Below are 13420 nucleotides of genomic sequence, written 5' to 3'. Positions count from 1 at the left end.
CTTATCAATTTAATGAGCTTACCGGTGATACATGAACTTAGCTTTGTTTTATAGCACAGTCCTAATATCATCTATTATTGCAATTCAAAGTCATGTGTATGATGTATCTTTGGTTGTGTTGATGCAATAATGGCTTAAGCTGATTGCAGGTATGTAAATATATAAAAAGGTATAAAAGTAATTTTAATTATAAAATCATGATGAATCAAATAAAAAAAAGTTATTTTCCCTCCCCTCCCCTCCTATGAACCAAACGTAATAAGTATTAAAATCTCTCCCCTCCCTTCCTCTCCCCTCCCCTCCCCTCCATTAAAATCCCTCCCCTCCCCTCCCCTCCTTTGAACCAAACAGTATGGTAGCACCCAACAGTATAAACTTCATAGAATTTTAATACTTGATTTTTTTTATAATTGTACAAAAGTATATATTTAAAAAAAATTAGGAATAATTCTACTCTAATTGTCTCATGTTGTTGATAGGTCTAATAGTAGGCAAGTAGACCTCTTAAGGGTGAAGATATAGTTCAAATTTCAGAAAAATCATTTGTTAGGAGAGTTTGATAAAGTTTATGAACAAGATTAGTCTTGCCTCAAAGGGTATGAGGACGCCTAGGGGTGTACAAGACCCAATCCGATCCTTTCATTCGTCTTGGCTCAAGTCTATCAAACTTGCACTTCATCAAATTTCTTTAGGCTTGAGATGAGTTCATATTTAAAGATTTGACCTAGCCAACATTTAGGGTCGGATGATGATAAGTTCAACCCGTCCCATGAAACTCCTAACGAGAAAGGACACCCCTCAAGGGCATTCTTTTTTTGGTTAAATACTTCCTTTCTCTTAAATCTTTTTACATTATTTTTTTAGCTCATTCCTAATTTGAAAACAACCCTTGATGTTTGACTAGCTATTATGGTTGTATAGAGCTAAAAATGAAGTCGCTGAGGTAGACAGACGAGTCAATAGAAATGAGAAAATCCGATTCGTTTGGTTATTCGGGGCTGGTCAAAAGTCAAAACGGGATGGGACGCCTGAGCCTGTGCAGGGTTACCCCACACGTGGAAGGGTTCGTTGTGTCCGTGTCCGTTACCATCGTCAATTTGCTTGGGGGTGGGTCCCGTCCGCTTCCAATCATCACACACACGATTCTTCTCTGCTCCTTTACTTTCGTCCCTTCCCTCCAAAATCAAGCGCCAGAGCCACCGGTAAGCGGCGGAACCGGTGGCCCTCCGTTTTCACTGAACCATGTCCTCCGGCGCTCCGCCGCAGCAGCCAACTGGCGCTTCACCGCACAACATCACAATGGTCGCTGTTGACAAAGACAAGAACAGTGCCTACGCCTTCCGTTGGGCGGTTAATCATCTCGAAAACCCTCTCATCATCGCCGTCCATGTCAAGCATAAAAACTTTCCTAATCATCGTAGGTACCCTCTCCGTTTCTATATACATTCACCGTCGCACAACTGGTAGATAATTGAACTCCTTAAGCATTAGGTTCGAATCCTGGCGATGCGTATGGAGAATTATTTGTTTTGTCAGGATGTCTAACTACTTAACGTGATATCTGAGCCTCGAGGGATTAGTCTCACGACGTCTGCTGTGAGAAACATTGAGAAACCAAAAAAATATATATTCCTATTTCTTATTGAAATTGACGTTTTCAATATATGAATGATGTAAATGTAAATGCAGATGTCACCAATGTGTTTCCACCTGACGAGGAGGATGTAGCCTATGTTTTCAATAACTTGCGTGGATTGTGTAATCGGAAAGCTGTAAGTAGTTCAGATTTATTGCATGTTTTGGAAATTATAGCTTCTGTGTGCTAGAATTGATTTTGATGAAAGAGAAGCAGATCCAAAGATGATGTTAATTTCATTGCAATATTAGAAAACTTGCATAGTTGCATTCACTAATGTTTTGTTGCGCTCAGATCACGGTGAAAGAAGCGGTAGTTGATGATCATGATGTTGTGAGAGGACTTTTAGAATTTGCAAAAAGGAATCTCATACAAAGTATTGTCGTCGGTGCATCCACCAAGAACTCTTTGACAAGGTTTCTTTCTATCATATTCATATCCCTTGTGTTCCAATCTAAATTTATATATAGACTTGCTATTTTTCTCACATGAATTGATTTTTCACTATGCTGTGGCAGTCTAAAGAAATTGAAAGGTAATCATGATATACCAACGGCCATGATAAAAGTGGCCCCGGATTATTGCAATGTGTACATAATTTCTAAACTCAAGATTATGTCAGCTCGATCGGCGATGCGACAGTTTGTTACTCCAAAACAACAAGCTTTTCAGGCAAGCCTACCTGGTGAATCAGAAAATTCAGTGAGGTGCCTAACTTTGAAACTTATTAGCAACTTATTAAATAGCAAGCTACGCCTTTAGTTGAGACCAGTGAAGACTAAAATGTAGTGCATCTTTGTTTTTTTTTTTTGGTTTGGCTACAAACAGGGGAGTGCCACCTAGAAGTGGGAGTAACGACGTGTTGGACGGAAGGACTTTTGAGAGCAATACTCCAGTTAGATTGCATGCTCGAGAGAGGCCAAGGAGTGCTGGAAATATGCCGTCACTGGACAACATTGATATGCCCCATCGTCGACATTGGTCAATGGATGAAAGAGACATGTCAGGGTTTGGGCCAATTGATGTAACTAAGCTAGATCTGGATTCAACTATTACATCAGATACACACACGCCTACTAAAAAAAAAGATACACACGGGACATCAGCCTCAGTAAGTGCAAAAGAAGAAATGTTTATGATGCCAACTGTTATACATATATAGTGGATTGTGGATTGTGAATTGAACTGTGTCACTCTTGTAGAACAAGAAAAACCATTGTTGACCAAATGAAGATGGTGAAATTAAGCAATTAAGAATCTGAAAATTGAGTCTTTACTTCATTACAGAGAGATCTCGAAGCTGAGATGAGAAAATTGAGGCTTGAACTGAAGCAGACTATGGACATGTACAGCTCAGCTTGCAAGCAAGCAATCTCAGCCAAAAACCAGGTGATGTTAATCTTGCCAAAGAGTGATTTGAATATGAATTGATTGCTGAAGAAAAACAGCTAAAAGTGGTTATCAAGTTATAAATATATATATATATATATATGTGTGTGTGTGTGTGTGTGTGTGTGTGTGTGTGCGTGCGTGTGTGTGTGTGCGTGTGTGTGTGTGTATTGTATGAAATAAAAAAGACAAGACTTGGGATAATGTTGAAGCGCCTATTTAGGGTGAAAAAGAAAAAAAAGAATTTGATGGGACTATATCCATCCCTCAGCACCGAGTAGAGCAAGATATTTATACAGGGTAATTGTATTAGCTATCAGGCCAAGAAATGACCACGATTGGGAGCCTGATATTCATTTATAATAAAAGGTATCTTACTTGATCTAAGTGCTAAGTAGCCCCATCCTAGGTGAACAAATGTAATTTTGTCTATAGAAGTTCAAGTATATAAGTGGATGCAATTTTGACTGCAATTACACTAGTCCATCCAGGATGATGGTATTTAACATTCCAGGTAAGTTAAACACTAACTTATATTTTTTTGGAAGAAACTCAGAAATCACTTATAACCAATAACCAATCTTGGTTGGAAAATGAAAAATGCAAGTTAGACATACTTTTTAAACTCATCCCCCCCCCCCCCATTCCAGAGGGATTTCTCAATTTACATTTGTGCCATTTAGTAATTTTCTTTATACTTAAATAACAATGACATAACATCAAGCAATATCAAAATTATAAAGTTTCATCATTAACCATGATGCTTCATAGTTAGATGAAGTCAGTGAAGAAGGGTGTTATGATTTTAACTCTAAGGGAGTATAATGTGCGATTGGTTAACAGGCTGAACAGATTCGTCGATGGAAACTGGAAGAGGAACGGAAGGTTGAAGAAGTTAGGATGTCTCAAGAGGCTGCTCTTGCAATAGCAGAAAAGGAAAAGGCTAGAGCCAAAGCTGCACTGGAAGCAGCTGAGGAAGCCAAGAGGAAAGCTGAACAGGAAGCACATAGAAGAATGGAGGCAGAGATGAAGGCCAGGAAAGAGGCAGAAGAGAGGGATCGAGCATTAAATTCGTTGACTCAAAATGATCATCGATATAGAAAATACACCATAGAGGAGATTGAAGAAGCTACTGAACACTTCTCCTCGTCAAGGAAAATAGGCGAAGGTGGATATGGACCTGTGTACCAAGCCCAACTTCATCACACCCCAGTTGCAATCAAAATTTTAAATCCTGCTGCTTCTCAGGGAAGGAGGCAGTTCAATCAAGAGGTAATGGCATGCATGCACTGTTTTTTATATACATATGAAGTTTATTCATTTTTACCATGATTCTTCACATAAACATGCTATTGAACCGACCATACTCCATGAAGCTAGATTCTAAGTACATTTTCTTAGTCAAACAAGCATTATTTAATCCACAATACGAAGTGGCTTTATATGCACATTTTCAAAGATCTTTTAGCACAAGAATAATAACATGTGTAGTTCTAGACTTTTTAAACTTTTGGTTGTCTTTAGTCACTTTGTTCTCATGCTACCATTAATGCAAAAATATGTTCATGCAAATTTAACAATTTCCTTTCCTTCTAACAAGCGTAGGTTGAGGTTCTATGCTGCATTAGACATCCGAATATGGTTCTGCTCCTTGGTGCCTGTCCTGAACACGGGTGCTTGGTGTATGAATACATGGACAATGGTAGCTTAGAGGATAGATTGTTTCGGAAAAATAACAGCCGTCCTATTTCATGGAAGAAAAGGTTCCAAATAGCTGCTGAGATTGCAACCGCACTCCTTTTTCTTCACCAAACAAAGCCAGAGCCAATTGTGCACCGAGACCTCAAACCAGCAAACATTCTATTAGACAGGAACTACGTGAGTAAAATCAGTGACGTCGGTCTGGCAAGATTAGTCCCACCTTCTGTTGCTGATAATGTCACACAATATTACATGACTTCCGCTGCCGGGACCTTTTGTTACATTGATCCTGAGTATCAGCAAACAGGATGTTTGAATACGAAATCAGATATATATTCATTGGGGATACTGCTGCTGCAGATAATCACAGCGAAGCCTCCCATGGGTCTTACTCACCATGTTAAGAGGGCAATTGAAAAGGGCAAGTTTTTGGAGATACTTGACCCTGAGGTGACTGATTGGCCAGTTGAAGAAGCTCTATCTTTTGCCAAATTAGCATTGAGCTGTGCAGAACTCAGTAAGAAGGACAGGCCGAATCTCGCAACAGTTGTTTTGCCAGAGCTTAACCGATTAAGAGACTTTGAAAGTACTTTAGACCATCAAGAAGTTATTAGCAGTGATGATAACGACCATAGCCATGAAGCACGCCCTTTCTACTGCTAACCCAAATCAACTGTCAAAGACGTTTAATAGGGGCTAGGTTCATATATTGACTCGCCCATCATGTACAAAACAATACTTTTCAGTTACATGTTATCCATATTTTCTCGTCTTTAGGAAAGAAGAAAAACAATTTGTAATTGATATGATTTTGACTAACTATGATGAAATATCTAAGGATTGTTTTGGGGAACTTGACAAATAAAGGAAATTTGCAGCAGTTAAAGATTGAAGATTACACATACTCACGGCACCAAGATTCAGGGAACCAATGCTAGAAGCAAATGACACACTCGGAAAGTGAAGCAGGTCAGCTTGTTGTGTGAATTCTTTATCATTTCCTTGACAATGATGTGCTGGAAGTTCTTTAATGTGGTGTCTTCAATTTTCATAGTGTGTCGTACCTTCCATCACACTCAACTTCATTAGAATTTACCTGAACTTCAAGTGAAAAAGGAGCCTCTCAGAATTCCCGCTTGCAAAGCAAAGCATAACCAGATCAGCCAGCATAAAGTATAATACTATATGATGAGAGTAGAATTTGTACGCACAAAGATGGATTATGTTTGGAGCTTGGTATAAGAAAAAGAGAGAGATTGCTAAAGAAGCTTTGCTTTTGGATTCTCTTGCCATGTAAATGAAATTAGATGATGCAAATTGTATAATGACCTAACTCCCATGAGATGATAAATTAGTAACGGCTTGTCTTTTTCCATCACTTTCTTGTGTTTATGATTTAAGTGTCCCCTAATTCTCTCATTATATCCATGATTTCTGTATGATCTTAAAATAACTCCAATTGCAACAAGGAAGTCTAAAGGGAACACATGAAGTCAAAGTTGATTGAAAATAATTATTAAACATGTTTTCTTAAGAACAGAATTTCTATTTGCTACGAGGTCCATGTGAATGCAGGTGTGTTAAATACTTGGTAGAGAGTTTTGTCGCTCATAGAGGCCCCACCTGACTCGAACATGATTGTCTCAATGGAGGATACATGTGGTTTAAACCAAAAAAGAATTTCTATTAGCTTCTAATATCTGTTTTAAGAACGAAATTTATATTTGGTTTAAAAAAAATGCACTTACCAACTTGAACCCCTCATTAAGGAAGCATCTAAGATTCTGAAAAAAGCAGCTTCCAGAAATAAAACCTCATTCACACCAATAGAAAGAATACTTACAAGCCACCAAGTTCTCACATTATTCACTAAGCTATGAGTATAATACCTTCTTGGTTTCTCCAAGCTCCTCCAACTTCAGTTCAAATGGGTAGCGACAGCAAGAGCTTGAGATCCATAAAGAAAAGCATATTTTCTTGTATCTTTCAAGTTGTGTTCATGGGGCTGGCTTTGCTTGCCACAGTGACCTCCGAGGACAACAAAGTGGAAGCACCTTCAACTTCAAGTAGTCTCTGGTGCATCACCGAATGTGGGACATGTCCTTTGATATGTTCACCACCACCACCTCCTCTCCTTACAACACCATCACATCCTCCACCACCACTATTAGCACCACCACTATTATCAGTACCCTCAGCACCACACTCCCCATCCTCTTCTTCTTCCACGTTCTCGCCGCCTCCTCCGAAGTCTCAGTCATCACCACCTCCACATTCTTCAGGGGCTGCTCCGCCACCGCCACCGCTTTTGAAGCCCTTCAACCCGCCTCCTTCAGGTTCTTCACAGCCACTGCCTACAGTAGTCTCAGGGCCACATGACTATAACTACCATCCCTATTACTACTTTTACGCTTCACCTGCTTCTTCTCTTTCTACTACTCATGTGCACTTTTTCCTCTTGTTATTGTTGATCCTGATTGTGTATTGTATTGTTGGTAACTAGTAGTTAAGGTTACAGATATTAAAGCTGAAGCATAGGATATGATGAAATCCTCAGTGATTTGTTTTTTTGTCTTCTTTTTCATAATAATGTTAAGGAGTAATCGTATGGAAATATATTATTTTTGTTTGTTTTCAAACTTATCTACGTATCTTTTGGTGCAGTCATCATAAATATAGAGTTTTAGAGCAATTCGTTTTCCAAATTGCGAAGGCTTAATCAAATGCATGCCAATTATTTTGGTTCTGCCCCTGCCTCCTTGATCCCCTGTTTCTTGCTTGTCCCGTCTAGTGTATCTGCAGCGGAACCCTGTTCGATTGTGCTGTACTGGAAAGACAATATTTATCAACTGGTTATTTCTTTATTTTTTCTGGTTTACTTTAAATTAACTACATTTTTGAAAAGAAGACTAAACAACATTATTAAAATTGAGTACAAGGCTACCAGATATACCCACAAAAATACATTAGTGATAAGACAAAGTCTAACCAAATCACCAAAAGGGATGTTGGCAGCATTAGAACTGAAGGATCAAAAGCCGTTAAATGCCAAAGGGATGAACTCTGTCGAACGCGGACTGTCAGAATGTTTCTCATCGTGAGAAAGCGCGGGAACCTGCACGTTAGCACTCCGACGCTCAAGCTAGAATATGAGAAATAGGGACATAGTTAAATACGAGATCAATGAGTTACCTTAGCTCTTGACTTGCACGTTTTTACATAGTGGAGGGGGACTATGCAGGTTCCAGGTAATGGGGTATGGGGTTTCAATGCATCATTCACCCACGAGGGTCCCAAGGTTGTTCTAAACCCACAAGCAATGACAAATTATATATAAAAAAATTAATTTTATGAAAATATGCATAATTATTAATTGTTAATATAAACAAATAATGTTATGAATATTTGGATGCCCATCAGAGTTGAGTCCATGGGCCAGACCCATATGTATACTTGTTCAATACTCCAAACATAATAATATAAATACAAGGGAGCCTGCACCTAGCAGAGCATCCCATCACACTATTTCTCTATCTCTGGTTCCTCTATTCTCCTCTCTTATTTACTTGCTTACTCTTTATTCATAACACGTTATCAGCACGATAGTCTCTCCATAAAATTCACAATTCCTAAGTGAAAGAGTAAGTACCACTTCCAGAGTAAGTACCACATCCATGTGGAAGGTTATAATTTTACAATTTTTCTTCTTCTTTTTTCTTCTCCTTCTTCTTCGAATCATTTATCTATGAGTCAAAAGAATAAGCATGAATCCTGAAGATTCATAGCCTTACCGTCCATAAGCACTGTATTATTTTGCTTTACAGTCCAGAAGCACTGTAATTGAATTATTTTGCATGAATCAGTCCAGAAGCACTGTAATTGAATTATTTTGCATGAATCAAGAAGATTCATAGTCTTACAGTCCAGAAGCACTGTAATTGAATTATTTTGCATAATTATTTTGCATGAATCAGGAAGATTCATAGCCTTACAGTCCAGAAGCACTGTAATTGAAAATTCATGACTTACAGTCCAGAAGTACTGTAATTGAATTATTTATGCATGAATCAGGAAGATTCATAACCATACAGTCCTGAAGTACTAGAATGAAATCATTATAAGCCTACATAGAAAATCACTTTTACGATGATTGGTCATAAGTCATGATAATTATTTATCTTATGCTTTTTTCCTAAATCAATCACCCTATTGATTAACCTTATTATCTATTTTCCAAATTAAATAAATTAAAAAGAAATCATATATATATATTCTTCTAAAGATTACCGTGTGGTTGTTTTATATGTGTGGTGCAAAATCAATTTTTTCTAAAATTGTGCTATTTATTTGAAGCAAATTGGATATTGATTTAAAAACCAGTTTCGTAACAATCTTTGAAAATATTGTTTCCATGATGATTAGATTGTGATACCAAGTAACAAATTGAATATATATTTCATCATTATCATCAAAACAGTTTCGGAATATATGTGCGTAACCAATAACAAATCAATTTCAGTTATTAAAAGATAGATTTTTTTATTCCAATATATGCTGAATATTTTTTTTTTCATTATAATAATTTTCTTTTTCTTCTTGTTATTCATAGTTAAAAATGTCCAACCTAGCAAAACTTGAATTCATGGCTCTAGATATCACTGGAGTTCCTTCTTTTATCATAAAGGAATATTTAAACAAACTTAGCTATTTGAAATAAACAAAAGAAGAAGACCCTATAGTCTTTTGTCAATACATTATAGTTCATGAAGAACTATATCGTTATCATTATAAATGATTAAGTTGATTGAAAGACATGTGTCTATCATGTAAGCTACATAAGTAGCTATATTAAGGAAGGATTGAGATATTCCCTGAAGTGAATATTTCAATAAACATGACAAAAGTTGTGATCATTTAGATCAACGCATGGTTAAATGTCCCTAAAGGACATCCAATGACATATATGGTATTGTTTCATGAAATGAAACTTTTGTGGTGGCTCTCTAGAAGAAGCCTATGAAATTTCAAAGCAAGCCTATGAAATTTCAAAGCAATATCTTAAAATGGATCATTGACACTTTTGAAAAGATCTATTGATCAATAATCTTATATTTTCTTTTGAAGAAACAACCCCAGATGCGGTTGCAATCCTAAAAATGGTATTTGAATTAATGGTTGATGTGACCATGATAATGACTCTTCATATCGAAAGTCTTCTTGACACAATGTGGTGGTCAGACAACATGTCCTATTGACACGGTGATGAAGCGAATTGCAGTGCAATTGCTAATAGTTTGTTGAGGGGGAGCATAATAATATGATTGTTACTCACACTTAGGGGGAGAATGTTGAGAATTGAAGTGTGAGTTAGAGTCTCACATTGGCGCATGATCTCATACTTTCTGCTCCCTTTATCTTCCCCTAAATTGGTATCAAAGTATAGAAAGATAATGAGCAATATAAAAACTGTTGTTAGATATTGCTTGGATCGGTAGTAATCCAGACATGTAAATATGTCAAACCTATTGCGTTTTCCATGCGATGGATATGAGTTAAAGGAAATTATGAGATGTAATACTCATCTTGTGACACAATTGTCATGTACACATATTCCTTATTAATTTGAAAGTCTTGAAGGACTTTATTTACATCTAATTGATGTAACGATAAACTATGGGTTGAAAATATCAAAATCCTTGAAGGATTTAAAATGCCAGAAAATTTTACTTCAAACATTGAAGTATTATTTTGAATGATAAAGTTCTATATATGGAACAAATTGAATGTGATTGGCATGCATGACCGGTTAGACCATCCCGAGTCTTATGATGCGAAAGTATATGAATTCATATGAGTACCCATCGAAGAATCTAAAGATTCTTCAATATAATGAATTCTTATATCTTGTTCTCATTACCAATTAATAATTGGTAAAATATATGGGTTTGAATCCCGCATACTCTTGAGTATATTAGATGCGATACATGTGCACGTATTCACTCTTTTTATGGGTCATTTAAGTATTTCATAAATTTATCGATGCATCGACTAAATGACCAAATATATGTCATCAACTCTCAATATTGATAGAGTGAAAATTTCAACCTTGATCAAGTTGGTAAATGACATGATTTTGAATATCTAGTTGCACATGTTCGTATTCAAATTATCTAGCTGATTTGTTTAATTAAATGCCTCATATTTATAGCTAGACAATTACATATGAGAACAAATATCCTTATTTATGGACATGTGATATTGCAATTAGCAGCATTGACACGCATCAACATAGGCGGATGTACTGCCTGGCCATCCTGGGCCTGTGCCCAGGCTCTGGCCAAATTTTTTTTTTCTTTGGTCCAGATCATAATTTAGGTCCAAAAAAAAAAAATAAAAAAGGGCAAATGTAAAGGTAAGGGAAAAATTCAGGGACTACTTCATAAATGTGCCCAGGCTTCCCAAAATTTCTGGTTCCGCCACTGCGCATCAAGCCAACAATTCATTAGAATTCTCCCCATTGTAATTGGTTCATGGTCAGGAACCTAATATCTCCCATCTAAGAATTTTCAATGTGCGTTATATATTTTCAATTGCTCCACCACAACGCACTAAGGTGAGACCACAAGGAAAGCTGAGATTATGTAATCAATTTGAGCCATTACCGATAGATATTTCATATCTTACTTGTTGTTTCTCAGCATTAGGGGGAGAGGAAATTAAGCAGCTCTGAAAATTTGTGAAGAATGCATATGTACACTCGCACTATGAACCAGAAGTTCAAAAGATGCATTCTCTGACCTAAAAGGAATTATTAAATTCCTTATATGCTGTAAATACCCTTCTCTAACTTGATATCCCAGTTGGAAAATTTGTCATTATTATTAGGTTAAGGCATGCCTAAAACTTGGTTCAAAAATATATATCCTAGAGAAGGATGATGGTCTTGTTGAGAAAGCAAACTATCTTGAAAAGTGTAGAGACTACAAAAATGTTTATTCCTCCTGAAGAGGTTCAGGTACCTGTAATTATTTATTTAAGAGATCTCATATGATTATGTCTCTACAAGTTAAAACAAGAAACCAAGAATATGAAGAATTGTCGACATGATGAAGTAGCGCTCAATATTAGAAATATGTGCGAGAATCTTGAACCCGAAAATGAATGGGTGTGATTGACCATAAATAAAAAGAAGCAATTCATTTGCTGAATTTAAGGGTCTTGGGACCTCACGTCTATACCATAAAGGTATAAAGACAATAAGACTTAAAGAGTCTTTGTAGTAAAGTGAAATAATGTTGTCATATTTAAGACACATTAGACAATCATGGTGGATACTTGGAGTTACAACTTATTTGTATGGCTCACTTGAGATTGATAACTCCTTGAAGATTGTAAGATGCCTAAAGCACACAATTCATGTTCTCAACAATGAACAAATTACTAGATTGAAGCAATCTCTAGATGATTATTTGCTTAAGGACGGTCACAAAATGACTCAACAAACTCATGCATATTTATGATGAGATATGAGATTGTTTATGTCATAATTAATGTTTATGACAATGATTTATTGGGACTCTATAAGAGCTCACAAAAGCTGTAGATTCGCTAAAGAAAGAATCTGAGATAAAATGGTTGAGAATGAAAATTTTGTCTAGCCTTATCAATTGAGTATCTAAAGGCTGAGGTATTTATGTACCAAGGGACTTATATTGCAAAGGTATTAAAAGGAATCTATATGGACAAATCATGTCCATTGTGTACTCTATTGATTGTAAGGTCATTAAATGTAAATAAAGATCCTTTTAGACCTGAGAAAAGAATGAAGAATTACTTGGTCATAAAGTACCATATTGTAGTGCTATTAGAGCATTAATGTATCTTGCTAGTCATACTCGACTTGATATATCATTTGTTATTAACGTATTAGCAAGATTTAGTTCTTCACCTACACGAAGACATTGAAATAGAATAAAACAAGTCTTTCGTTATCTTAAAGGCACAATGGATATGCATTTATTTTTCCCCTATATGTCCAAGCTTGATCTAATTGGTTATGCAGATGCTGGATATTTGTCTAAATATCTCAAACAGGTTACTTGTTTACATGTGGAGGAACATTTCATGGATATCTGTGAAACAAACTATGATAGCCACCTCAGCTAACCATGCAGGAATATTAGCATTACATGAGGCAAGACGAGAATACATTTGGTTGAGATTTGTGATTCAATGCGTACTTGAAATTGGTGATTTGTCCTCTGGAAAGATGCCGCCAACAACTATATATGAAGATAATACTACATGCACTGCTCAATCAAAAGAAGGATACATCAAGGGAGATGAGACAAAGCAAATATCACCGAAGCTCTTCTTCACTCATGATCTACCAAAGAATTGTGACATAGACATCCAACAAATTCGTTCAAGTGATAATTTGGCAGACTTATTTACGAAGACTCTTCCAACAACAACATTTGAAAAGCTTGTGCGGAATATGAGAGTTCGTCGACTCAAAGATCTCAATTAAAATGCATTGTACTCTTTTTTCCTTAACCATGTTTTTTTTCCCATTGAGTTTTTCATGGTAGGGTTTTTAATGAGGCAATGTACAAAGACGGACTATAGAATGATGTACTCTTTTTCCTTCACTAGGTTTTTATCCCACTGGGTTTTCGTAGTAAGGTTTTAATG

At 36.5% G+C, this 13420-nt stretch overlaps 2 protein-coding genes across 5 annotated transcripts; both read left to right on the top strand.

Moving 5' to 3' along the window:
* Positions 1-908: 908 nt before the first annotated feature.
* LOC130724921 (U-box domain-containing protein 35-like) lies at positions 909-6104 on the top strand. 4 transcript variants are annotated; one of them, XM_057576194.1, is made up of 9 exons: positions 1000-1417; positions 1690-1772; positions 1931-2052; positions 2155-2171; positions 2259-2343; positions 2465-2747; positions 2924-3025; positions 3869-4297; positions 4631-6104. In XM_057576194.1, exons 1-9 carry the CDS (start codon positions 1243-1245, stop codon positions 5387-5389), a joined length of 2055 nt encoding a protein of 684 aa, XP_057432177.1. In that variant the 5' UTR covers positions 1000-1242; the 3' UTR covers positions 5390-6104. The 4 variants fall into 4 exon arrangements, 3 of the variants coding, with proteins under 3 accessions (XP_057432182.1, XP_057432177.1, XP_057432173.1); XR_009014600.1 differs by having other exon boundaries at positions 1003-1417; positions 2155-2343; positions 4631-5695; positions 5781-6104; XM_057576199.1 differs by having other exon boundaries at positions 909-1421; positions 2155-2343.
* A 621-nt stretch (positions 6105-6725) lies between these two features.
* Positions 6726-7229, top strand: LOC130749373 (extensin). Its single transcript, XM_057602721.1, has one exon. The coding sequence runs from the start codon at positions 6726-6728 to the stop codon at positions 7227-7229; it is 504 nt and encodes a 167-aa protein (XP_057458704.1).
* Positions 7230-13420: the final 6191 nt, after the last annotated feature.

This window comes from Lotus japonicus, chromosome 1 (genome assembly GCF_012489685.1).
Source record: "Lotus japonicus ecotype B-129 chromosome 1, LjGifu_v1.2".
NCBI classification, from domain to species: domain Eukaryota; kingdom Viridiplantae; phylum Streptophyta; class Magnoliopsida; order Fabales; family Fabaceae; genus Lotus; species Lotus japonicus.
The sequence above is the reverse complement of the archived record's forward strand: the minus strand, read 5'-3'. Positions and strand labels throughout refer to the sequence as shown.